Source organism: Pithys albifrons, chromosome 28 (genome assembly GCF_047495875.1).
Source record: "Pithys albifrons albifrons isolate INPA30051 chromosome 28, PitAlb_v1, whole genome shotgun sequence".
In the NCBI taxonomy this organism is placed as follows: domain Eukaryota; kingdom Metazoa; phylum Chordata; class Aves; order Passeriformes; family Thamnophilidae; genus Pithys; species Pithys albifrons.
Window position 1 is genome coordinate 1,198,222 of NC_092485.1, and position 25,611 is coordinate 1,223,832.

The 25,611-nt window shown below is 48.9% G+C and overlaps 1 protein-coding gene across 6 annotated transcripts in view; it reads left to right on the forward strand.

The window, feature by feature from the left end:
- PPP1R12B (protein phosphatase 1 regulatory subunit 12B) overlaps nucleotides 1–25,611 on the forward strand; it is a 129,751-nt gene that overhangs the window by 65,743 nt on the left and 38,397 nt on the right. For all 6 annotated transcript variants that reach the window (XM_071578437.1, XM_071578438.1, XM_071578439.1 and 3 more), the window contains 5 exons: nucleotides 12,023–12,113; nucleotides 13,099–13,263; nucleotides 14,157–14,340; nucleotides 14,815–14,927; nucleotides 16,215–16,259. In XM_071578437.1, the coding sequence (XP_071434538.1) occupies nucleotides 12,023–12,113; nucleotides 13,099–13,263; nucleotides 14,157–14,340; nucleotides 14,815–14,927; nucleotides 16,215–16,259 (598 nt within the window). The remainder of the gene's footprint in view (nucleotides 1–12,022; nucleotides 12,114–13,098; nucleotides 13,264–14,156; nucleotides 14,341–14,814; nucleotides 14,928–16,214; nucleotides 16,260–25,611) is intronic.

Below are 25,611 nucleotides of genomic sequence, written 5' to 3' on the forward strand. Positions count from 1 at the left end.
ATGCTGTTGGGGCTTTTTTTATTCCAGAGCTAGCACAGGGAGTGCTTAGGAGGGGTGACAGTCATTGTGGAGGAGCCACATTCGTCAGCTCTGTGTGCAGGGCCACTCTGCAGGAGCTACAGCAGAGTATCTTTGGGGTGAGCACTCTGGGGTTAACTCTGGGAGTGCCTCTGTGTGTTCCTGTCGCTGTGCTGAAGGTCATTTCGCTTGGGGTCATTTGCAATTGAATCGAGAAGAGCTGCCAAAAGATACTACCAGTGCCCAGTGAGGTTGTGCAAGAGGACAGAGTGAGTATTGTGCTTTCAGTTCACACTTCAGACCTTTCATAACAGTCTCTCCATTTTGGCAAACCCTGAATCAAGTTGCAGAATTTTCCCTGGAGAGAAGTGGGCTACACAAACTCCCTGCCAGACTTTTGGCACTGCCTGCAGACAGGGAACTAGACTGGGATAGTTACTTGTAGATGCCCAAAAATGCATCCTTTAATATTCCTGCATTGGCATTTATTGCCAAATCTATTTCTATAAATAATACAGAAGATCTGTTTGTCTCCTGCATTTTTATTAGAGAACCATCTCCTGTGAATTATGGTAATGGGAAGAGAAAACACCAGAAAATTCCTCCCACCTTTAATGATGCTTTGAAACTACTGAGAGCAAAAAAGCCCAGCAATGATGCATCGTGCTCATGGGGGAGGAAACCTGATGGATGTAGGTCCTCACAGCAGGATACAGTGCCAGGGAGCTGTGCCTGCACGTTGGAACTTGGAAACACTGAGAGACAGAAGAGGTCACCTGAATGGGAGAAGCTTAATTGGGAAGGAGACCAATTCCAGTGAAATCAAATAAAAGGCGAGTGGCAAACAGTTGTCAGGGCAGTGCTGTCTGGATTTCAGTTCCCAGTGGCAGCTGTTGCAGGAGTGTTTGGGCTCCTTTCGTGTTTCCAAAGCTCCAGCTTGCTCTTAGCAACAAAAACATAAACAAGCTCATCATCTAATATTAGATCACAGGGATGTCTCCAAACGTGTGGCCTTAAAATTATCTGTGTGAAGCCAAAAGGTTAAAGCAGAAGAAGCTGCTCAAGGCTGGGGAGGAACGACTGGTGGAGGGCTCTGGGGTGCTGGTTTGTATCCTGTGGTGGCCAAGAAGCCTCACCCTGTCCCACTGTAGCATCTGAGCCATGGTGGTTCACCTGCCCCTTGCTTTCCAGCTGAATTGGGCAGGAAATGCTCCAGTAGCTGAAAAATAGTGGAAATTACAAAGGGGAAGGAACCAAACAGCAGAGGGGCAGCAGGACAGGGATCAGATGGAGGTGCCATGTGGGTGCCTGGCTGGACTGTTGTAGCTCAGTGCTGCCACATGTCCTGGGCAGAGCCCTTTGTATTCCATGTATTCCATGGATCCATGTGCAGACTCCTGGCACACTGCACTCTGGTGGTACTGGGAGCCTGGAAATGTGCCATCTCCCACAGGCAGGGTTTGTGCCAGGCAGTTGCTCTTTGGGTTTTCCTGGGAATTTGCAGTTTGGATCATCCCCTGCCACAGACAGATTGTCTCCCATTGCAGATGTGTTTGTGCAGCTGAACTCCAACAGCCCTGGCTCTGCTGAGGGTGGGTTTCAGCCACGGGGATGTTGTGATTTCTGGTTTCCACTGGCTGTGAGCAGGTGGTGGGGAATGGAGGGTTCTGTTGGTTGGAGCCCAGTGCTGGATTATCCTCCTTCATCCAGGGTGACAGCGGCCTCTAGTGCCACCAGAAGCTCCTTCCCAAAGTCCAGCTGGGCCCTTGTCCATGCAGGCTCAGTGCAGGACTCTGGTCAGGGCTTTCCCAGGGGGTCCTGCCCCCCCAGGAGTATTCCTGGTGTCACAGGTCTGGGCTGCTCAGGGCTGTGTGTCCTGGGCATGGAAAGGTCCTGCAGGGGACCCTGCCATGCTGAACTTCACGTGTGCCATGAGGTGTCTGTGCTGAAAGGAAATTCTGGGGGATCTGGCTGAAGCTTTTCATACTCTGTGGGAGCTTTGGTTCCCAAAACAGCTGGAAAGGTGAACCTAAAGCCACATCTGGCACTGGGGTGAGACACACTTTGCCTGAGAACTTCTGAAAGGCAAATCTCTGCTCTCAGTGACCAAATTAAAAGGACTCTTGAATTTGAAATCTCTCCTGGTTTGGTAAGAATTAGGATTTTGATTTGACCTTCCTCAGTTTTTCCCCCCAGCCCCACTGTGTTTATGCAACTGAATTCTGCAATTTGGGGTGTTCTTCCCATTCCTCAGGAAGGTCCCAGCAAGGTGATTCCAGCACTTGCCATCAGGCAGGAAACTCATCTGTCTCTTCCTTATTTTTAATGTATTCTGACCAGTTTCTCATGTAACCCCATCTCTGGAGGTGTCCAAGGCCAAGTTGGACAGAGCTTGGAGCAACCTGGTCTATGAAGCTGCCACTGGATGAGCTTTGAGGTTCCTTCCAACCCAAAGCTTTCCATGATAATCCAGAGCAGGAGTGAGGTGGGCTTGTTTTCTGGGCAGCTTTGGGGCTGGCAGCTCTGCTGAGTCTGTGCCCACCTGCCCTCTAAAGTTACCCCTGAAAGGTTTTTTCAGCTGAAGAAGTTCACTGATGTACCAGGCAAACATTTCCATTTCCTGCTTCATTCCCCAAAGGAATTTATTTTTCATTCTTCATTGGAAGGATCCAGCTGCTAATTGTAGTAGCACATAATTAATAATATATTAATAACTGAATGCTCTTCCACTGCTACTGTTAGATGAACAATTTTTGGCAAGTTCTTTTACCTTGTGATTCTTGTCCTCTCCAGGGTCAGAGTGTGTCTCCTCTGGGATGAGCACAGATGTCTGATATGTCATTAACCCTTACAAATAAAATAAAACAAAACCCTCTGTGAAACTTAAACTATGAGATTTGCATTCAAGGGGTATTCAAATGTCACTTGAGAGGGACTGGTGGAAAAAGCTGTGAGCATTTTCCACTTGATGCCACTCTGTACTCCTTATCACTGACTGATCTGAAGCTGAGTGGTCTTAATCTCCTGGGAAGGGTCCCTGGAGAAGCAGAGCAGTGGGGATATTTGTGCAAGGAGCTGCTGCAGGGCAAGGGACAGATTCCTGTCCACACCACCCAGTGGGCAAGAAGTTGAGGTTTCTCTCATGAAGAACTGAACAATCACTGGCACCTGCTGTGACAGCATTTCTCTGCCACTGCCTCTGCACTGAATCACTTTCAGATAAAGTTGTCCCTCTTTCTAAAAGGCTGTTGGTGCAGATGACGTGGGAGGGCAGGAATTCTGCTGCCCATGGGATTGTCCATGTTGGGAAGAGGCGAGATTGCTCCTGCTGGATCAGAAATCAGGCTGCACTTTTATTTGGATGAAGGTCGAGGTGTGGGCCAGGGGTCAGTGTGGCTGAGCTGTTTCCTGCAGGGGTGGGGAGCAGGTGTTGTGCTGCTGCTCAGCTGCTCAGGCTCCATCCCCCAGTGCTCAGGGGGAGGGTATTTTGGCATTTGCTTTGGGTGGAGGAGCCCAGGCTGTAGGTTGGCCTGCCAACAAAAGCAGGGATATATGCAGGATCCTTCAGGAATGGTCAAGGAAAGGAAGCAGGGACCACTTGAGCTAAGCCTTGTAAAAGAACTGCAGCTGGGCAGCATGGAGCAAGCAGAAGGTAAAAGTGCCTTTCCCCAGCCCTGTCCATGATGAATTTGTGTGCAGTTGCTCTTGGCTTACTAATGGGAACCACTGCCCTCCCTGCTGCATGCATTTCCCTCTGGGGGAACAGCATGTTCTGGCTCTGGTGCCACCCAGGTGCCACCACCTGGATGTTCAGGGGCTGGGCTTTACTAACTTGGCCGTGTTCAGGTACTTCTCTGTGTCCAAAATGGCCATTAAAGCAAAGAATGTACCCAGAATCTTTGTGGAGCTCCTGTGTGTGGGTCCAGCTGGGAGCTAATTCAGCACTAACTCAGCTACTCTGTTAAAGTCTTTGCTCCACAGCACCGACCTGTGGCTGTGACAGGTGGAGGAGCCAAGGAAGCCAAATTGGCTCCCTGGGATTTCTGTTGGGAAAGTTTTTGTGCAAACTTAATTAATCTTCTGTCCCTGGGAACAGTGGACACTGGAAATGGAACCGAAGCCAAGTGCTAAGAAATTGCATTCTGATCTCAGTGGGAAATGGAAATCTCTGATAAATTATTAATACTCAGTGTTATTTTCTGTAATTCAGCTGGGGTTGATCCATGATCCTGTTCCTTGGAGCTGCTCAGGCGTCTCCTTGGGAAGCTGCTCCCACGAGGTGGCAGTGGAAGGCTGCTGGGATGCTCTGGCCATGCTTATCTAGTTCAGGGGCTGAACCTTCCTTATCACCATCAAGTTTTGAGTCTATTTATTTCCTAGTTGCAAAAGACAATTTCGCAAATACTCTGATTTTTGCCAAGTTAATTTTTTTTCCCCCTGAGGGGATTTTCTGCCCTGGAAAATTTCCTGTTCTAGACTGTGTAAATCAGCTTTTGGGAAAGCTGAACAGGTCTGCTTGAGGTTGTTTAAAATGCCAGGTTGTGTTAGCTCACTTGAGAATGAGAGTGATGCTGACAGAGGCAGGACAGTTGTATCTTTGCCTTCATTCCTTCTCTCAGTGGCAGGAGGAGGAGTTCCACCCTGCTCTGGTTCATGCAGCAGATTTTTGATGCAAACCTCCAGCCCCTGAGGACTGCAGGCAGTGACAACCCACTCAGTGCTCTGCATTGACACCTGATGGCCTGTGCTGAACACAAACCATTCCAAAATATTCCAGCCTGGAAAGCTTTGCACTTGTGGTGGTCCCAGCTGATCCATTCAGTGGGGACACTTTGTGGGGAAGGGTTTTGCCTCTGCTTTGGCTTTGCAGCACTCTTGGCTTTCCTCTTGTGAAAAAAAACCCTGGATTGTTGTTGGGTTTTTTTTAACAAGTACATTTTCTCTTCTTCTGGCAGAACTTTAAAGGTCTGTGTTCACATGGAGGCAGTTTAAGGGAATGTGATCACTGTGATGTTGTTGCCTCTTCACCACGATGTTGGGTGACACTAATTAGTGTTGAAGGGATTACATCAATCATTAAAAGCTTCTGATCTATATGTTCACTACCCAAACTTTGTGAGCTCTCAGGAGGTACCAATGCTGTATTTTATTCCAGTGGCAGAGGCAGTGCAGGGCTGTGTTCCCCCTGGATCTGCAATGGGAACATCCTCCCCTTGTGCTGGAGCTGCCAAGGGGCAGGAGGAGCTGCCGTGGGGACACGGCACAGGAGGAGCATCCCTGCTGTCTGCACAGCACAGCAGAGCTGGCTGGAACCAGGAAATGGTCTGGGTTGGAAGGAACTCTAAAGCCCATCTCATTCCACCCCCACCATGGGCAGGGACACCTTCCAAGTGGCTCCAAGTTTATCCAGCCTGACCTTGAAGACTTCCAGGGATGGGACATGGGAAAGGACAGGCAAAATCATATCCAGAACCCCATGATTGATGGGAAGTGCTCCTGGAGCATCAGCTGCCACTTGTGTAACCTCACCCCATTGTCACATCATGGAATCAGGAGTTCTGTGGGGATAAAGGAGGCTCATTATTTTGATTAACAAGTGACAAAGATCACAAGTGTCTTAATCTCTGGGATCAGCCCCTGAGCATGTTGAGCAAAGCAAAGCTGTGGCAAATGAACAGTTTAATCTGCTGCTGGTGAACCTGCTCATCATAACCTGCTGCTGGTGAGCCTGCTAATCATCCTGCCAAGCACAGGGCTGAAATTCAGACACTGAAACACTTGCATGGGCTGAGAATTCACATCCACATCCAACCACAACTCCCAACAACAGGGGCCTGAAAATGGGGAATGCTCAGCTGAGCCTTTCTGGGCCAGCTGTGAAAGGCTTTAGGAGCATGATCCAGTGATCCCTCTGTCCTCAGCTTATTAAATAACTTGGCATAACTTGGCTGCCTCCCCCCTCATTCCCAGCTCCAACACACACAGAGTCTGACATGTCCTCCTTCTCTGCTGCCTCTTGAAGGGTCTCCCAGAGCACAGCAGCTTCTGGCAGTTTCTCTAATGACCATTTCCAGTGGGCTGATGGGCAGAATGTGTGAGCACAGGGGTAAATTCAGGGAAGAACTGAAACCTGTTGCTTGGATCAGAGAGAAGAAAGTTTCTTTCTCTGGCTGTTTCCACGTAGTTGCCAATGACTGACTTGGGGACAGAGTTGATTATCTGACTTAAGGAACTGTGTTTTGGGAAGTGCTCTCAGCATTGTTGCCTGCAAAACTTGCACTTGCTTCTCCTCCCTCCCCCAGCTTACAGATAGTTATTTGCTGATGGCAGCTGTCCAGTCTGTAGGAATGCATTGCTGGATGCTGTACTTTTCCAATTGTTTCCACAGGAACAATATCTGTACTTGAGGCTTTTGCTGAGCTTTTTTTTTTCTTATCTTCCTTTTTTCAGAGTATGCACGAGGTTATATATATCTAAACATATATAGAGGTGTATGTATGAGGTTGATGTATGTGTGACAAGGACTTCTTAAATCACTGCAGTGTTTGGAATAGTGTATTGTGTATTGTATCCTTCTTAAGAACATAAAATTGAACATAATTCTTAAGAACATAAAATATCTGCATGAGTTTTCAGATGCTGAATGCACCTCCTTGTGCACAGAAAGCCAAACCTGTGCCTGGCCCCTCCTTAACTGTCTTACCCAGATCTGGAAGAACCAAAAGTCTGTCCTGGCTTAGAAGAAAACTCACTGTTGTTTCTAGTCCAGTGAGTGTAGTCCAAGTTTTCATAGAATGCCAGGATAATTTGGGTTAAAAGACCCTGAAAGTCAATTGACTTTCACCCCCTGCCATGGGCAGGGACACCTTCCACTATCCCAGGTTGCTCCAAGCCCTGTCCAGCCTGGCATTGGGCACTTCAGGGATGGGGCAGCCACAGTTTCTCTGGCACATGGTTGATGTAAAACTCCAAGTTCTGCACATTCTCACTGGTCCCTCTGGGACTGGGTGATGTTCTGCCAAAGTGCTCCATGGTGGGGAATGGTCTTTGCCACAAGCAGTTCAGTCTCTGAGTGCCTGAAGGAGTTCAGGATGGCAGGAAAGGAGACCAGAATTGTAAAAGGATTATCAGAAGTTCGTGTGTTTCTAAGAGAAATTCATCTTTTGTTCTTGTTACCTGTGCACCAATTAACATGGGATTGTAACTTCTTTTTCTGCATCATTCACCCTTCACTTGAGAACAGTTTCTCTCTGCAGAATGTTCTTTTCTTTTCCTCTGGCTGAGGTTCTCTAACAGACAGATTTGCTCTTGTTCTGGCTTACCAGCCTGTATATCCAGCCTTTCTATTGCCCTGGTTTGGATCTCCCCTTCTATCAGTATTTTATTGCAGCTCCTTTTGCCTTGAGATGCTGATGAGTAGTTGGGATCCACCTTTGTGTTACATTGTCCTGATTGAAAGAATTGGCAGAGAAAAATAGGTGTTTCCTTGACAATAGGCAGAATTAAGTGGGAGCCACGTTCATCTCTCAGTTACCAGGTTTTTTCCTGGCTCATACACAAACCAAGAGCCTGTAGCTCTCACAGCAGCCCAACACACTTGTCTCTGTCTGTGGGAGCTGGAAACCTCTGCAGTGGTTTTGCTGACTCTCACATACACATCTCAAACAATTTCTAATCTGCTCCTTGAACTTGCAGCCAAAACTCTGCTAAAAATCTGTTGTGCTTTGTGCGTGCCTTTAGCTTGACGTGATGGCTGCTCTTATTTCATGTATTTCTCAGAGAGAGCTTGTAGGGAGACACAATGCACGGGGCCATCCCTTTGATGGTCTGCTTGGATCTTGGGATATTTGCTTGGCTCAATAGGATGACACAGGCACTGCACTTGAGCAGGCAGTGTGTTCCTTGAAAACGTAATTAAAAACTGTGTGGATCGTTTCCAGGCTGCCACAGCCCCATTTGGTGCCTGTGCCCTGCAGGCTGCTGAGCTCTGCAGTGGTTCTGCTTTGGAGAGCAACGTGTTGTTCTGCCTGTGCCATCCAGCTCAGCCCAGCTCGGAGCTGCCTCTCCCTCCCCATCTCCTTCCAGTGCGTTTGTTCTCTCTCTTTTTTCCAGCTTATTAAGCACACTCAGGTCTCAAAATTCACTTTGTAAGCAAAGCAGCGTGTTGTAAAATTGTAAAATCTGGCACTTCCCTCCCTTCCCCCCCCAAGAAGAAAACAACACACACAGAGTCCTGAGCAGACCCTTCCTGAGGTTGCATTGGCAGCAGGGACGGGCTGGGGGTGTTTGAGGCTCCCACTGGTACCCTCAGCACCCAGGAGGGAAGGGCTGGGGGTGTTTGAGGCTCCTACTGGCACCTTCAACACCCAGCAGGGACAAACTGGGGGTGTTTGAGGCTCCCACTGGCACCCTCAGCACCCAGCAGGGATGGGCTGGGGGTGTTTGAGGCTCCCACTGGCACCTTCAGCACCCAGCAGGGATGGGCTGGGGGTGTTTGAGGTTCCCACTGGTACCCTCAGCACCCAGCAGGGATGGGCTGGGGGTGTTTGAGGCTCCTACTGGCACCTTCAACACCCAGCAGGGACAAACTGGGGGTGTTTGAGGCTCCCACTGGTACCCTCAGCACCCAGGAGGGAAGGGCTGGGGGTGTTTGAGGCTCCTACTGGCACCTTCAACACCCAGCAGGGACAAACTGGGGGTGTTTGAGGCTCCCACTGGCACCTTCAGCACCCAGCAGGGATGGGCTGGGGGTGTTTGAGGCTCCCACTGGCACCTTCAGCACCGAGCAGGGACAAACTGGGGGTGTTTGAGGCTCCCACTGGCACCTTCAGCACCCAGTAGGGATGGGCTGGGGGTGTTTGAGGCTCCCTCTGGCACCTTCAGCACCCAGCAGGGATGGGCTGAGGGTGTTTGAGGCTCCTACTGGCACTTTCAGCACCCAGCAGGGATGGGCTGGGGGTGTTTGAGGCTCCCACTGGCACCCTCAGCACCTGGACAGGCTGGAGCTGCTCCCTGAGAGAAACCAGCTCTGTCACTGTGCTGTGGCTCTGCTGACTTGCCTCAGAAAATTCAGTTATCTCATGCTATAAATGGTTTTGGGAGAGCTCCAGGAAGAGCTGAATTGTGTAAATGGAAGGAACCCAAAAGCTGAGGATCAATAAGGGCTGTGGGCCCATTACAGTCTGACTGGCTGAGTCTTCCCATCCCTGTTACACGTTGGACTCCCAGAACTGCTAATGATGCTGCAACATATTGGTGTTTTTATATAAATTCTGGGAGAGCAGAGGGAAAAAGCCTGGGAGGATGGTGGGGTAACAGACCTAAAATGAGTTTTCTCTTGCACTAACCACAGCAAAGCTGTGGCTGGACACTGAACCAAGGGAAATCCTGGAGCCTCCTGCAAACTGCCCTTCCACAGAGCCCTCCTTGTGCCAGGGGCTGACCTGCTCCCCCCTGGTTTGCCCAAGTTTTCTGAAACTCCTTTAAAAAGCTGTTTTGTCCTCTCCCACATCGGTGGCAGGAGCTCAGTTTGTTCCCTTTTGTGTGCAGAGGGGCTGCAGCTGCTGGAGCGTGGCCTGGTGTTGCTCACAGGTCTGAGCACACTGTGCCTGCTGTAGACCTGCCTGTGGAGAGCCAAACTCCTCCTTGGGAGAAGGCAGAGCTCACCTTCCTCTTCTTATTCCCACGTGTGCACACAGCTCCTACATACCTGGAGCTCCTACATTCCTGTGTCCTCCTTGCTGAGTAAATTCCTTTGATTTAAATTCCACGGATTCAAAGCTGTTGCAGTGAACTGCCCACCTTGCACCTTACTGAGCTACAAATTTACTGGGTTTATATGTTTCAAGGTTTTTTGTTTTTTCTTTTTACTACTGCCCTGAACTTCATTTGCAGTATATTTTGCAAATGCCTTCCTGTAGGTGGCTTATTGCTTCTGGCTGCTGGGCAAACATCAGTGATTCTGCTTGTGTCAAAAGCTGCAGAAAATCCTCATTGTTGCCTTAATGTGCCATTACCTGGGCAGTGCACACACTGCAGCAGGGAGAGCGGGAGAGCTCCTGCTCTGCCAAATTAGGAGTTGCACAGCTTTCATTCATCAAACAGCAGCTTTTTTTGTTCATGAAACAGCAGATTCTTGGGAGGCAATCATCTCTCTGAAGTGTAGGTGCTTCCAGTGTTGGCATATCCATCACAGCTCGTGTGTCTGTCTGGATAATCAGTGGGAAGGAATGAGCAACTCTGCAGTGCATCCACACGGGCTGTGCTGGAGGCTCCTCTGAAGGTGATAAATCTCAGCCTGGGAGTGCAGCCCTGAGAGCTTGGCCAGGGACATCTCTGCTGCAGGCAGGGCAGGGGTCATGGCTCATGGAATCTCCTGAGCTGGAAGGGAGGATCATTGAGTCCAACTCCTGACGCTGCACAGACACCCAGCAATCCCACCCTGTCCCTGTAGGTGTTGTCCAAACCCTCCTGGAGCTCTGGCAGCCTCGGGGCTGTGCCCACTGCTCTGGGGAGCCTGGTCAGTGCCCACCACCCTCTGGGGGAAGAGCCTTTTCCTCACCCTGCCCTGGCACAACTCCAACCATTCCCTGGGTGCTGTCACTGGTCACCAGCACAGACCATTGATCCTTTGTGCTCTTCTTGGCCTCTGGAGATCAAGGATGTTCAGGGTATGATTTATCAGGTCAATCCTTCCACCAGTTTCAGGTGAGAAGACTCTTCCATGTGCCCCACAACACTACAAGGAGTGGCTCCCATGGATGTACCTCCCAAAAGCTGAGGAAACCCCCATGAAGGTCAAAGGTCTGGCTGCATTTGCTGCACAGAACCAGAGCTGGATGCAGGTCCTGTGGGTGAATAAAACCCACTGTGGCAGATGATCTTAGACTGATCCAAATTTCCTGATTCTCTGTGGTTTTGTGACACTGCAGCAGCTTAGTGAACTTTGCAATAAATGTCTTAACATACTGGATCACATGCAGATCCTCTTCAACCCATTATCTCTTCTGGGAAAGTGGTCTTAGTGGAGAACCAGGAAAAGAGTCCAAGGACAAAATAAGCATATTCTGTGATAGACCTTCATCCCTCTCTTGGCTCATTGCCCTTTGAACACATCCAGGTCTCTGGTACACTCTTAACCTCTGGCAGTGATAGAGCTGCACAGAACATTCCAGCACCCTCAGCCCTGTCTGGTGGGGCAGTGTGAATAATCATTTGCTATTAACCAGTCTGAGGAGTCCAATTTAATTAAATGCTCCTAAGACTGAAGCCTCTCCTCCATTATGGAAATCACTGCTGTGCTCTCCCTGACTGCAGGAGAGCTGCCCAATTCCTCACCAGTTCCTCCCAGGGAGTGCCAGGGCAGAGGGTGCAGTTTGTGTATTTTCATGTGAATAATTCTCTTGAATCCTCCCAGTTTTGATGAAACCCAGTGGTGCTCAGCTCTGTGTTTTTAACTGTGGGGCTTTCAGTGTTAAGGAGCTCAGTTTACACAGAGTGTGAAGGTCATTTCTTTAATTCCATGCCTTTTTCCAAGGTATGTGCCTGCAGTTCAGCCAGTTCCTGGCGTGATGAGCTTCATATTGATGAAGGCAGCAGATTGCAGGAATATGATCATGACTATAATGACAGGAAGGAGGGTCTGAGGAATGTGCCAGTGCAGGATTTCTGTCCTGAGATCTTTTATCTGAATGAGAGGGGGTTTGTGAGGGGGTTGTTTTCTGTAATGTTGCAATGACATGGAATGGAGCAAATTCTGTACTAAATAGGTGCACCTTTTTAACAGAGCATGTCCAGCACTGCAAAGGGTTTATTTAGTGGCTCTGGGGAGAAGGTGCTGTGAGTGTCTCGTGCTCATGGGGCAGGTCCCAAAGCAGCAGCAGCAGCAGTCATAGATGGAGCTAAAATTGTTCTTGTACATAGGAAAGAATGACAGCTCAGGAGTCTGCAGGGACGGCAAAGCTTTTTCTTTAACCTCTTCTGCCCCTTGTTTTGTTGTTTGCAGGTCGTATCTGACTCCGGTGAGGGATGAGGAGGCGGAGTCGCTGAGGAAGGCACGGTCCCGGCAGGCGCGGCAGACCCGCAGGTCCACCCAGGTAGGGAATGGAAATGCTCTCAGGCATGTGGAGGATGAGGAGAGCTGATGGATTGGTTCCCCAGAGAAGCTGTGGCTGCCCCATCTCTGGAAATGTCCAAGGCCAGGTTGGACAGGGCTTGGAGCAGCCTGGACTGGTGGAAGGTGTCCCTGCCCATGGGGCTTTGAGGTCCCTTTCAACCCAAACCTTTCTGGGATTCTGTAAAGAGGCAGAATTTTCTTCTGCTCTTCCATTATTTCTTAGGACAAGGAACTTGTCTGCACTCACAGTGTTTTGGCAAGGTTCTAGCCAAGGTTCCTGCAGACAGTTAACACAAAACCCTCCCCCAAACATACACTAATTAGATTTCCAAGCTTTCCTTCCTGCACTGTACCTGCCTTTTAGTCTGTAGTGTGATCACATATATTTGGGTTGCTTTGAGTCAGTGACTGTGGTAGTTTTGGCAGCTCAACCCAACCCATAGATATACACTGAGAAATACATTAAAGGCAATAGAATTCTTCCAATTCTCTTACAATAGGGATGAAACCTGAGCCTGTCCAGGTGAGAGCCTGCAGCATTTTAAACTGCTCTGGAAAACTTGAAATCTAATTTCAGCCTGGAGAAGAGAGGGCTCCAGGGAGATCTTAGAGCCCCTTCCAATGCCTAAAGGGGCTCCAAGAGAGCTGGAGAGGAACTTTGGAGAAGGAATGGAGAGTCAGGACAAGAGAGGATGGCTTCAAACTGATAGAGAAGAGATTTAGATGACATGTTAGGAAGAAATTCTTGTCTGTGAGGATGGTGAGGCCCTGGCAAGGGTTGCTCAGAGAAGCTGTGGCTGCCCCAGCATTGGAAGTGTCCAAGGCCTGGTTGGAGCAACCTGGGATAGTTGAAGTTGTCCCTGCCCATGGCAGGCGGGTGGAACAAGGTGGGCTTTAAGGTCCAACCCACCCCAGTCTGTGATTCTGTGCATAGATCTAAGAGTCCCCTTTTCCTTTGTGTGCAGGGGGTGACCCTGACAGACCTGCAGGAGGCCGAGAGGACCTTCAGCCGGTCGCGGGCGGAGCGACAGGCACAGGAGCAGCAGAGCGACAAAGCCGAGAGCGCCGAGCCCGAGGACAGCGAGAGGCAGGAGAGCCGTGCCCGGTGGAGCAGGACTGCAGATGAGGAGGTGATCCATCTGCCTCAGTGCTCGTTGCTTCAGAGATGGTGAAACCATAGCTGAGGGCAGGAGAAGTTCTCCTTTCTTTTTAAGAAGGGGCAGACTTGGTGGAAAGATGTGATGCTGAGGAGCAGCACCTGCACGAGGGAGGTGGATCTGGAGGTGCTGGAGCTCAGCTGTGCCTTTGCTCTCCACTGGGAATTTCACCTTTCTGTCTCTTGCCAGAAAATAAAACTCTGTAAATTCCAGAAAGTGGAATGAGAAGGCTAATGATAGAAATGTGGCCTGGATCCATCCTTGCTGTGCAGTCTGGGCTGAGGCTTTGTGTTCACATTTTTTCCACAAATATTTCGTGTGTAATGGAAAGCTGGAGAGACAAGTTCTCTTCCCCTGCCATCACCTCTGGATTTTCACTCTAAATCATTTATTTCTATTAGATAACTTGTTTGTCCTGTCCCTACTGGCTGTAGGGACAAAGGGGTTGATCCCAGATCTCCCAGCCATGGATTGAGAGCCAGCTCTCACACTGTAGCTCTCACACTTGTTTGTCCTGCCACTGGTTGTAGGGACAAAGATCTCCCAGCCATGGATTGAGAGCCAGCTCTCACACTATAGCTCTCACACTTGTTTGTCCTGCCACTGGCTGTAGGGACAAAGGGGTTGATCCCAGATCTCCCAGCCATGGAATTGAGAGCCAGCTCTCACACTGTCGCTGTACAATGATTGATTTTACCCTTCATCCCCATCCAGTGAAATGAACCCCATCTGGCAGATGCAGGTGATCACCTCCAGCAGCAGTGAAGAAAACACTGCACTCTGAAAGGTTCCTGCATTCCCTGAAACCCCAGATCTGCTGGTTGCTCTTCTTCCTGCTGACTCTGTGTCATGGTCTGTGATTGCAGTCGGTGTATCGGCGGTTGAGGTGCCCGGCACAGCCCGACAAACCCACCACGCCCGTGTCCCCTTCGACAGCAGCTCCTCTGCTCTACACGACTTCATACCTGACTAGAACAAATAAATATCTAGGTCTGGACTCTGTGAACCCAGCAGACTTCAGAGGGGCAGCCACAGAGATGGAGAAAAATGGTATGTACCAGGAGAGAGAGGAGCAGGCAAAGCTCATGGGGTTTCTTGTTTTAGAACTTCCAGAGAGAACAAGTTTACCTGTTACTCTTGAGATGTTATTTGTTTAAATGGAGTTAAATAAATTCCTGTTGCTTGTAACAGAGGGGATAAAAGGATGTTTTCCATTTTTGATAAAGGAATGAGGCAGTGATCCATGGAGCATTTAGATACTGGAGCTGGGGGAAAAGGTTCCTCTGGTACAGCTTGTCCCCGAAACAGGAGTAAGTCTGGGTGACTCTGGTTCTGATGAGGGAAGGAGTGTGAGCATCCAGCTGTAGGAGGACACTCAGACTCCATTTCACTTGGTTTAATAACTCCTTTCTAATATAACACAAGCCAAGATGACCTTGCTCAGCTTGAAAAGAGCCCCAGAACCTGAGCAAAAGCACAGGTGTAAATCACTGAAACCAAAGCAGTCTCTCTTTGCTTGGGCAGAGTGTGAAGATCAGGACTCAGACGACAGATCCCTGAACAAACAGTCGATCCGGGAGCGGCGGCGGCCGAAGGAGAGACGGAGAGGCACTGGCATCATTTTCTCCACAAAAGATGTAAGTTTGAGTTCTTTGGGAAAAGAAACTCCTTTTGTAATAGCCAGGGTGATTTTTATTCCTATTCCAAGCTCCAGATTTTTTTCCCAGTCAGTTGATTTCCCTTTAGTCCTTCCCTCTCCAGCTCCATTTCAGACTGGCACTCTGTTTCCAGAGTGGTGCATCCTTGTTTGGCCCATCAAACAAAGCCACAGGCTCTGGGCAGCCTGTCCTGAGCCATGGACCCTGCAGGACTGTGTAAGAGCCCACATGGGAGAGGAGGGATTAGAAGTCTAATTCCTTTGGAAGAAGAAGATCACAAGCCACTTGAAGTATTTTCAGATTCCTCTGAGCTCAAATTTGTCTGCTCTTTAGGCCCTGTGAGAGGAAGATGGTGAGGAATAAAACCTGAGTCTGGGGCCCCTCACAGCAGCAGGGAACACTCATAAGTGCAGGAGAACTTTCTATGTCATTGTCATTGCTCTTAGTCCTGGGTTTGGAGGATTTCTTCAGTCTGAAGGAAGAAATCCAACCCTCCAGACTTTGGTGAGAGCCTCAGGTAGGAAAATCCAGAGAGAATAAGGATTATGAAATCATGGTTAACAAGTTTAGTCTGGAGTCAGCTGGGATGCCATGGTAGTTTTTCCCATTGCTCCATGAAATCCCAGAGCTGTCCCAAAGAGGCAGTGGCTAATTGAGAGGCTGCACAAGACCAGGGTGTCTGGGATGATGAGTCTTTCCTCCTGAGGTCTAATTGAAGTGCAGATGTTCTTTGAGAGTCAGTGTTATGTCAGTATTTCAGATGAGCAGTCTTCCCAAGTGTCATGTTTGTTGCCTGAGGGTATTAAGGAGTTCCTCCTCCTCCTCCTGACTCTTCAGGAGCATTCAAATGGCAGGAGCCATCACAGAGAGTCACTCTGTCCTCAGTACCAAGATCTTCTAAATGGCCATTAGGTCTCCAAACCTGATCTGATAATCAGCCAACAGCATCTGGATGGACATTTCTATTGAGATTTCCTTTTAGCTTTTGCATCAAATCATTTCTTCACTGGAAAGGTGGTCAGACACTGACACAGCTGCCCAGAGCAGTGGTGGAGTCACCAGCCCTGGAAGGGTTCAGAAAATAAGTGGACAAGGCACTTTGTGCTATGGTTTAGTTGACATGGTGTCAAAGGTTGGACTTGATGATCTTGGAGGTCTTTTCCAACCTTAACAATCCTATGGTTCTGTAAATAATAAATTATCATCCTGTGATAGTTTTGTTGTCTCCAAAACTGCTGAATTACATTGTTTGCTTTTCATCCTTAGGATGATGATGAAGTTGATGGAAATGAGGACGTGAAGGAAACTCGGGTGAGTGAGACCATGTGTTTAAATCATTGCTGTGTCACTCTTGGGTGTTGGTGGTGAGAAGTCTTCTATGGCTTTGCTGTTGTCCATATGAGAGGTTCAGACTCTGCTCAGGAGCTGAATATAAACAGGGAAATAGTTCCAAGTAGTAAATTCCTTCCTGACTTCTCTTCTGAAAGATAAAGAATATCTGCAGACTGGCCCAAGTTCAGAGTTGGCTCTTGGAGAGCTGCATTGGCAGCTCTGGAGCCTGGAGGGAGAGCAGCAGAGCAGGGCTGAGCTGTCAGGTCCTGGTGCCTCTGGGGCATGGCCATCAAATGTCCTGGGCCAAATATCTGACCTGAGATCTCAGAATCACCCTGACACCACTATTTTGGACACTATGTTTTGTATTTCTGAAATCTGCTCTCCTCTCTCCTTGTGGATTTGATTTCCTGTGAGAAATTGTCTTCACAAGCAGCACATCTGAGGTTGTTCCATGTTCCCCTGTTCTTGCAATAGTCTCATCATCCTTCAGGCCCTTACTTTGCTTTTTAATAATTACTGAGGCTTTCCAAACTGCCTTGGTTTCCTTTGGTTTTGCCTGTCTTTGAAACATGTTTGAGCCTGACAACATGACTGACTGTGACAATGTCAAAGCTAAATGTATTTCCAAGCTATTAAATCACAATGTGCAGGACCTGGGAGAAGCAGCAGATGGAAGGTTGTGTAGGGGTCAGCCTGTTTAAGTTTTGCTGGAAAATCTTGAACTTGGGGTAGCCTTTCCCTATAGTTTGCAATGCAGCAGAGTGATTGAAGCATCATTTAATTGGAATTAACTAATTGGCAGTAACACTCTTCAGACTCTATTTTATTTCTTGCAATAGTTGGTCAGGATGCAGCAAAGTCACAGCAAGCCTTGCTGGGACCAGAGACTCACGTGGTGCTGGGATGGTGTTCAGCATGTGCTTATCTTCCCATGCCAGGCATTGCTTTCCCAGTGCTTCCTTTGCAGTGTGAAATGTGGGATATTCCAGCTCACAGAAGCATCACCTGCTTTGAGGAGCCCAGTTCTTTCCACAGGAGTTTTCTGCTCATCATAGAAAACCTCCCTGAGCCCTGCAGGAAAGATTTGGCCTTTTATGGTTGTTACAGTTGTTGTGACATTTCTGCTGTCTCACAGCAGGGCTGGAGGAGGGGACTTCTGTAATGTGTAAAACGTAAGAATCATAATAGGGACACCTTGTTTCCAGCAGGAGTGTTTGGGACTTGCTTGGGAATGTTTTGTTCTTCTGGGAAGTTGTCCCAGATTAGCTAAATTAAGACAAAAGAGTATCTGAGGCTGCAGGTTTGGAGCCTTCCTGGGTTCTAGTCCTAAAATTGCTGAGGATTATGTTGAGCACAGTCCTCACTGCTCCTGTAAATGGATAGGCTGCACTTTGGGAGAACCCACCTGCCCAGAAATTCAAGGTCATCCAGTCTCTTGCAGTTAACAGTACTGGTTTTCCCCAAACTATCCACAAGGATTCCTTTTGTCTGACACTTCCCATTTCCCTGTGGGTTTTATCCAACAGCAGAGCAACTTCCCTTCAGTTCCCTTGGCCCCTTTGTGCAGGGCCTTTGGGCCCCCAGCACCCTGTTTTGTGACACACCCCGTGGACATCAGGCCTGGGTTGGACTCTCCTCCCACTCTGCCAGAGCTGTTTTTTCCATTCTCCCAGTTGTCTTGTTTTTAGCCAGTTCCCAGTTCATTTTCTTCCCTGCATGCCTCCAGCATCATGTCACTTGACTTCCCTGCCTTATTTTAGATCCAAATCAGAGGTTCCTGTCCTAACTGGCCATCACTTTGGCAGGAATCACACCAGCTCCCTGCTTTCAGTTCTAGTGCCAAGGAAAAAGTACAATTAATAATCTTAAATCCATCAATAATAATAACTCTAGAATGGCAGGTGCCACCACGACACCAAGTTGTGAACTTGAACACAGTGGAGTGTAGCATTTTAATTGCAGGTCCCCCAAAAACTCTGATTTAATGAGAGCAGTTGTATTTTTCCTCCAGTGTTTATATCTTGGCTGCTCTTTGGAGTGTTTTCATGGAAGCCAAAATAAAAAGGCCCTACTTGAAATCCCTCCTGCAAGCTCTGCAGGACTGGAGAGTAGCAAAGAAAAGGTGGTAAAGGCAGTTCTGGAAAAAGAAGGAGCAAATACATGTTGTTCTAATTCTCAGAAGTGGATGAATTATTTTAGCTGAGCTCATGAGCACCAGCGTGGGAAACCAGCCCAGACACTCTGGCTGAGCTTTGGGCAACTGAGTGGTCTTTAATGGGATGTGTTGGGATCCTCCTTGTGCTCTGCTCTCACCCCACCCCTCTCCCAGTGCCTGCATGCACTGTGGAAAGTTGGAAGAGCAGACAAAGTTTTATTGTGGAATAAATATTCAAGGGCACAAGGACTTCAATTGGAAGAAGCCTCTGGGGAAGCAGCTGTAGAAGAGGTTTTTGTGTGGTTCCTCTGGGAAGGAGCTGCAAGGCAAAGAGTTTCTCTGCAGTCTGGGGAGACCTAAGCTCAAAGAAGAGCTGGGGGGAAAGTTTGGCCACAGTCTTGTCTCTGTTTCCCAGAAAGTAAAAACTTGGAGAGTCTGGAAGGTCATGATAGACCCAGATTGAGCCGGGGGGAGATGGTGTTGGGAAAACTTCCCAGTTCCCTCAAGTCAGTGCCTGCAAAATACCAGCAGGAATTCCATCTTGGTGAGGCCAGTGAGGATGAATCCAACAGAGTCAGTGCAGACAGGGATCAGTGGCTCCAGTTTGGGATGCAGCACTTGCAGGATGCTGATCAAGACTAAAGAGAAGGGTCCAGTGTTCCATTTCACAGCTGGTTTTCCTTATCCTCAGCTCTCCTGGCTTTGGCTTGACCCTGACTTGGAATTATAGAGTCAATTACAGACTGGTTTGAGTTGGAAGGGACCTTAAAGATCATCCAGTCCCACCTCCTGCCATGGGCAGGGACACCTCCCACTGTCCCAGGATGCTCCAAGCCCTGTCCTTGGACACTTCCAGGGATGGAGCAGCCACAGCTTCTCTGGGCAACTTCTACCATTGCTATTGCAGAGCAGGAGAAATTGGGAACAAATTTGGAAGAAAAGTGTATTTTACATGACAGGCCATGCAGAACAAATAGAAACTGTTTGTAATCATTTGAAGGATTTTATCTCCTTGCAGTTCTCTGCAGGGGCATTACAGACAAGCCTCCCCCAAGGGGGAGTTTGTCAAAGGAAAACTTCAAATTCAGGAGAAGACACCAAGTGTTTTGTTGGTAAAATAACAATTTATGGGCAGTAAAAGCATCAAAGAAAATGTCTGTTGTCATGAACTGCCTCCAGGACAGTCTGTATAGCCCAGTATAAACCCCAGACACATTAATGGAATTATCTTTTATGCAGGAATAAGAGTGAACCGTTTGATTATGGATTACGATTGCAGTAAGTGGATTAAATGGGCTCCATTCCTGTCTCCCTGCACTTTGATTTATGGAATGAGTGTTTTACATTCTGCAAAGCACCACTCAGGCCCACTCTGGTTTGGAAATAAGTGTTCTGCCTAATTGTATTGTTACCATGAAATCACCAGATGCAACTGGATACCAAATCTCTGTCTTAGAAGGGCTGAATTTCTGAGCTTGATTCCATGAGTTCTAAGGGAAGACCAATGAACTGGAAAATTTCCTTGTGCAAACTAAATGTCTTAATGTTATTGCTGACTCAGAGCTGTGACTTGGGAGTCCTGATTTTTTGGTGTGTCCTATTTCTCACCTATATTTTTGCTTTTACTGCCACTTTATCCTTCCACAGAGGCTTCAATTTAGCTTTTGTCATTTGGCCTTTTTGTAAAAGATGGGTTTGGTGAATAACTGGAATAGTTATTCATAACTATTACTAGAATAGGAATATAGGAATATAACTAGAATATAGGAATATAACTATATAGGAATATAACTATATAGGACTATAACTATATAGGAATATAGCTATATAGGAATATAACTATATAGGAATATAACTATATAGGAATATAGCTATATAGGAATATAACTATATAGGAATATAACTAGAATAGGAATAGCTTTTGTTAAGTGTGTTGTGGCTTGCCTGTCACAGCCAGACTGGGTGTCCTGGGAGCCCCCAGGAGTTCCTGCCCCTTTCCCAGTGTCCTGCAGGACAACCCTGTGCCTTTGGACTGTGTTTGGGAGCCAAGGAAGGCTCCGAGTCCTCCACTTTTGGGACTCACATTGCCTAATATGGTAAGGTATGTCTGCACAGCCTGGGCTGTTTTGCTGGATACAAGGGAAAGTTGACCAGTAAAAGGGAACAAAATAGGTGAACTTCTGGCTGGCTGATAAGAAACTCAAATCCTTTAATCCAGGTGCTGTTCATCCTATGCCTCATTGCTGCTGGCCCAGGGTCCTTTCTGGGGACTGCAGATAGGAGTGTTTTCCCCTGGTTTTACCTTTGAATATTTACTTCTGGCAGAGCTGTGGAGTGACGTGGGAGGGAAACCATCTGGCCCCAGTCCAAGGGCACGTGGGTGGCACCTGCGTCACTCGCGTGGTGGGGTTAAATCAGAGAGCATTTCACTCTGGGTAATGTAAACCTGGCAGAGATTGGCTCTGGTTAGTGCTGTTTATAAACAAAATGCTCTAATGGGCTGTGTGTGCTGGGAGGAGAGATCTTTAATGTGTGTACAGCAATCGAAAGGAGCAGCAAAGTGCTGCAGGAGCTCGAGCTGATGCTGTGCCATAGAACACGGTGAAGAACAGCCTCATGCTGTTCAGAGTGCCCTGGGAGGTGGAGGGGGCAAACACCAGAGAAATTAGAATTCATTCTGCAAATATTTCTGCACAAACCGTTCACATCTGCAAAGAGGATTTGCCTCCTGAGTTCTCCAGCTTATGTTGGTTTTTTGTAACCTTACTGTGTGCAGAAGGGCATCAGCCTGGCTGGCTGCTCTCCCTGGTGATGCAGCACTTCCCTCCCCAGCCTGGCTCTGAGCTCCTGTTTACAGCTCTGGGAAAGCACATTGTCTGTGCCTAAAGCCAAGGGATCCAAGTGGGTTGTGTGTCCTACAGGGTTACAGGTGGATTCCTCTCATTCACCCAGTTGCTGAATTAGGAAGGTGTAACTGAAGCAGTGGCCGTGGTGGGGATGGGGCTGAGTAACACAAAACCAGCTCCAATCCAGCCTGGGAGGCCTGGGAAGGTGAATCAAAGCAGTGAGTCCTCCAGAAATGATTTCCAAGGTCACACACTCCTAGCTATTTAAGGTAACTGTATGCTTTAGCATCTTGTTTAGTAGATTACTGTCAGAATTTCAGTGTAGTCTGAGGTGACTGATCTTTCTCAGTTGTCAGCAGGTCCTTCCCCCTGCAGCAGTGGAGCTGAGCTTGGCACTGCAGCCCCCACAGCTCCCTTGGCCTCTGCTGGCACTGCTCTTAGTTCAGATGATCCCAGTTCATTCCCATGGCAGCTCTTGCACAAGAGTCCTGGGATTCTTCTGTTTGCTTCCCAGAAGGGGCTGGGAGCAGTGGGATGGATGTGGTGGCAGCAGGATCCATGGCAGGTTGTGTGCACCTCTCCAGTGCAGCATGGACATGGCACGGCCACTCCAGGAGCCAGAACCACTCCTTTCAGTGTGGCTGTGAGCCCAGACTGCTGCCCTGAGCAGCAGCATTGCCAGGTCCCAAAGGCAGAATAAATCTACATTTTATGTGTGTATAATTTTTGAATTTTTCAAGGTGAGCAGTGTGTGGTTGTGCTTACACATGTAACAGAGCATCGTGTCACTTTTTGTGGGAAACTGTCAAACTTGTCCCCATGACATGCTCAAAATTGTGGAAAGGAGAAATATCTCTGACTGCTGAACTACTTCAGGCAGGTTCTGGGCCCCTCTGGGAGCTGGTGACTGTACCTTGGTGTCAGTCACCCAGCAGGCAGGGGAGGATGTCTCTCCTGATGTGGTTGAAGTCATCCTCCAAAAAATCTGATGTCCTGGATCAAAATTGCTGCATCCAGCAGCAGATGTCTGAGTGGGCCTTAATGGTCATGTCATGGTGGTGACACACTGTCTGTCCTGGAGAGGGGGCTGGGGGACAATGGCAGGGGCTGCAGCTGGTGCAGTTGGGATGTGCTGGGCTTGTTTTCTGGCCCTTCTGCCCAGGGTGCTGGGGAATGCCCACCTGGAGCTCTGCATCCCCCCCTGGGGCCCCAGGATCAGAAGGAGCTGCTGGAGACAGTCCAGAGGAGACCACAGAGCTGCTCCAAGGGCTGGAGCCCCCTCTGCCCTGGAGCCAGGCTGGGAGAGCTGGGGGGGGGGCTCATCTGGAGAAGAGAAGGCTCCAAGGAGACTTTAGAGCTCCTTCCAGGGCCTAAAGGGGCTCCAGGAGAGCTGGAGAGGGACTGGGGACAAGGGATGGAGGGACAGGACTCAGGGAATGGCTTCCCACTGCCAGGGCAGAGGGGGCTCCAGCCCTTGGAGCAGCTCTGTGGTCTCCTCTGGACTCTCTCCAGCAGCTCCTTCTGATCCTGGGGCCCCAGAGGGGGATGCAGAGCTCCAGGTGGGCATTCCCCAGCACCCTGGGCAGAAGGAGCTGCTGGAGACAGTCCAGAGGAGACCACAGAGCTGCTCCAAGGGCTGGAGCCCCCTCTGCCCTGGAGCCAGCTGGGAGAGCTGGGGGGGGCTCATCTGGAGAAGAGAAGGCTCCAAGGAGACCTGAGAGCCCCTTCCAGGGCCTAAAGGGGCTCCAGGAGAGCTGGAGAGGGACTGGGGACAAGGGATGGAGGGACAGGACTCAGGGAATGGCTTCCCACTGCCAGGGGGCAGGGTTAGATGGGATATTGGGAAAAAATCCTTCCCTGGGAGGGTGGTGAGGTCCTGGCAGAGAGACTGCCCCATCCCTGGAAGTGTCCAAGGCCAGGTTGGACAGGGCTTGGAGCAACCTGGGCTGGTGAAAGGTGTCCCTGCTTATGGCAGGGGATAGAGCAAGATGGTCTTTAAGGTCCCTTCCCACCTAAACCAGTCTGGGATTCTGGGATTCCATGGGTACTTCGTGGCAAAACCCCTGTGTGGCCTCCTCTGCAGGCTGGTGCAGTCCCACATTTAAGTAATAAATTATTTAACTCCCAGGCAGGTCCAGGACTGAAAAGCTGAAGCTTTATGGCCACATGGCTAACAGAGAACTGAGGAATAATTTACATTTGTTTGGAAATCTGAAGTTAAATTGTCTGGCAATAAAATATCCTTTGGAAATAACCACTGTAGGAAAAATGATGTGTTGCAGTGATGCCAGTGTGGTGATGCTGTTTGTCCCCCTTGTCTTTAAAAGGTCATTTTTGTTCAGAGTTTGTGTCCTCCCACATCCCCTCAGAAAAAGCCTCATGTCTGGAAAAAAGCCATTGTTAGTGTTTTGCTCCTGGACATGGAGTTTCCCTGTGAGAAGTAACATTGGCAGCAGCTGCTTCATTATTTGTATGTCAAGATGTTGAATCCTTAAGCTGCAAAACTCCTTCCTGGCAGGAGTTTCCCAGTTGCTCTGCTTAAATTCACGACTCATTACCCGTTATTGGGAGCCTACAAGGAGGATGGAGAGGGACTTCTTAGGAGAGCATGTGGTGACAAGGACAGGGGGAATGGCTTCAAACTGGCAGAGAGTGGGTTTAGATCAGATATTGGGAAAAAAATCCTCCCTGTGAGGGTGGGCAGGCCCTGGCACAGGTTGGGCAGAGAAGCTGTGGCTGCCCCATCCCTGGGAATGTCCAAGGCCAGGTTGGACAGGGCTTGGAGCAACCTGGTCTGGTGGGAGGTGTCCCTGCCCATGGCAGTGGGTGGCACTGGATGTGCTTTAATGTCCCTTCCAACCCAGACCATTCTGTGATTGTGTGGTAGGTGCCCACCATGTGTCCAGTGGTGGGCACTCTGGTGGGTGGGTTTTCTACCACATTTGTAGCCTTTTCATTGTCTTGGATTTCACCCCTTAGAACAAACATGACCTTCTGCACCACAACCTGCTGCTGGTGAAGGAAGGCCAGAAACAGGCTTGGAGCCCAGCTAGATGAGAGGGTGTTGAAGTTACCCATTTTTCTGGCCAGTGGCACTGGGATATTGTGTGTCAGCAGGTCAGTGCCACAGCTGAGCTCCCAGACAGGCTTTGGAGTGGCTGAGGTGGGTGTGGAGAACAAGACAAATGCAGACAAAGAGCAGAATGGACCATGACTATTGTGAGTGCCCCGAGATTTCTCTTTCTCTGTGTCAGCTTTTGGAAAGTCCCTTAGCTTGAAATAGCTGTTTCCAGCTGGTTCTTGTGCTGCTGGTGGCTTTCTCAGCTTCCCTGACGTGGCCTGTTCATTGCTGTACAAATTGCTGCTGTGTTCCTCCTCTGTAACTTGGCATGTTTGTGCTTCATCCTTGCAAGAACCTGGATGGGGAACAGGGAACCTGAGAGGAAACACTTGTTGAGTGCAACTGCTGAGCAGCTTCCACTGGAAAACATGATGTTCCAACAACTGCTTTATCCTTCCTGACTGTAACTGGGGGATTTGCTTGGGTTTTGGTGTGAGAGATGCTCAGACTGGACTTGGGAGTGGATAGAGCTGAGCATCTCTCTGGGTTTGCTGGAGCATGTCCAGGGAAGGGAACGGAGATGGGGAAGGGGCTGGAGCAGCAGGAGGGGCTGAGAGAGCTGGGGGGGCTCAGCCTGGAGAAAAGGAGGCTCAGGGGGGACCTTCTGGCTCTCTGCAACTCCCTGCCAGGAGAGGGGAGCTGACTTGTCCTGAGCTTTATCTTCAAATGATGATGAACTCAAGACAGTGAAACCTTCTCTCTCTCTCCAACCTTCTCTTTAAATCCAGTTCTCCCCCTCTGAAGTTAAGGATGTCCCCTGAGGGGCTGGTGAACACTCCAACATCCCATCCTGCTGTACATGCTGGATTTGAGTGTCCAAGGCACCTTCTCCTTCTCCAAAACCTCAACTCTGCTCCACAGAACTGCTGCAGGACATTTCTCCTGCATGCAGAATTGGGCACTTGCAGCTGCTAAAATGATGTTTCCCTGCTGAGAATGGTGGGGTTTGAACTCTTTTCACCCCTGCTTTTTGCTTAATCTATTTATACAAGAGGAAAAAGCAAAGAATTCTGAAATTGTATATTTAAAATGTGCTATTCTCAGCCCACACTAATCTGCCTGTGCTGCTCAGTGCTAATCCAGGTATGTCTGAGGGGTGGCACTTCCAGCCTTCTTATGATAAATTTGGTGATGGGAATTCAAAGTGGGGGAAGGATGATGCTATTCATGCAATTATAGCCTGGGAGGAGAGTAAGATCCTTCCCT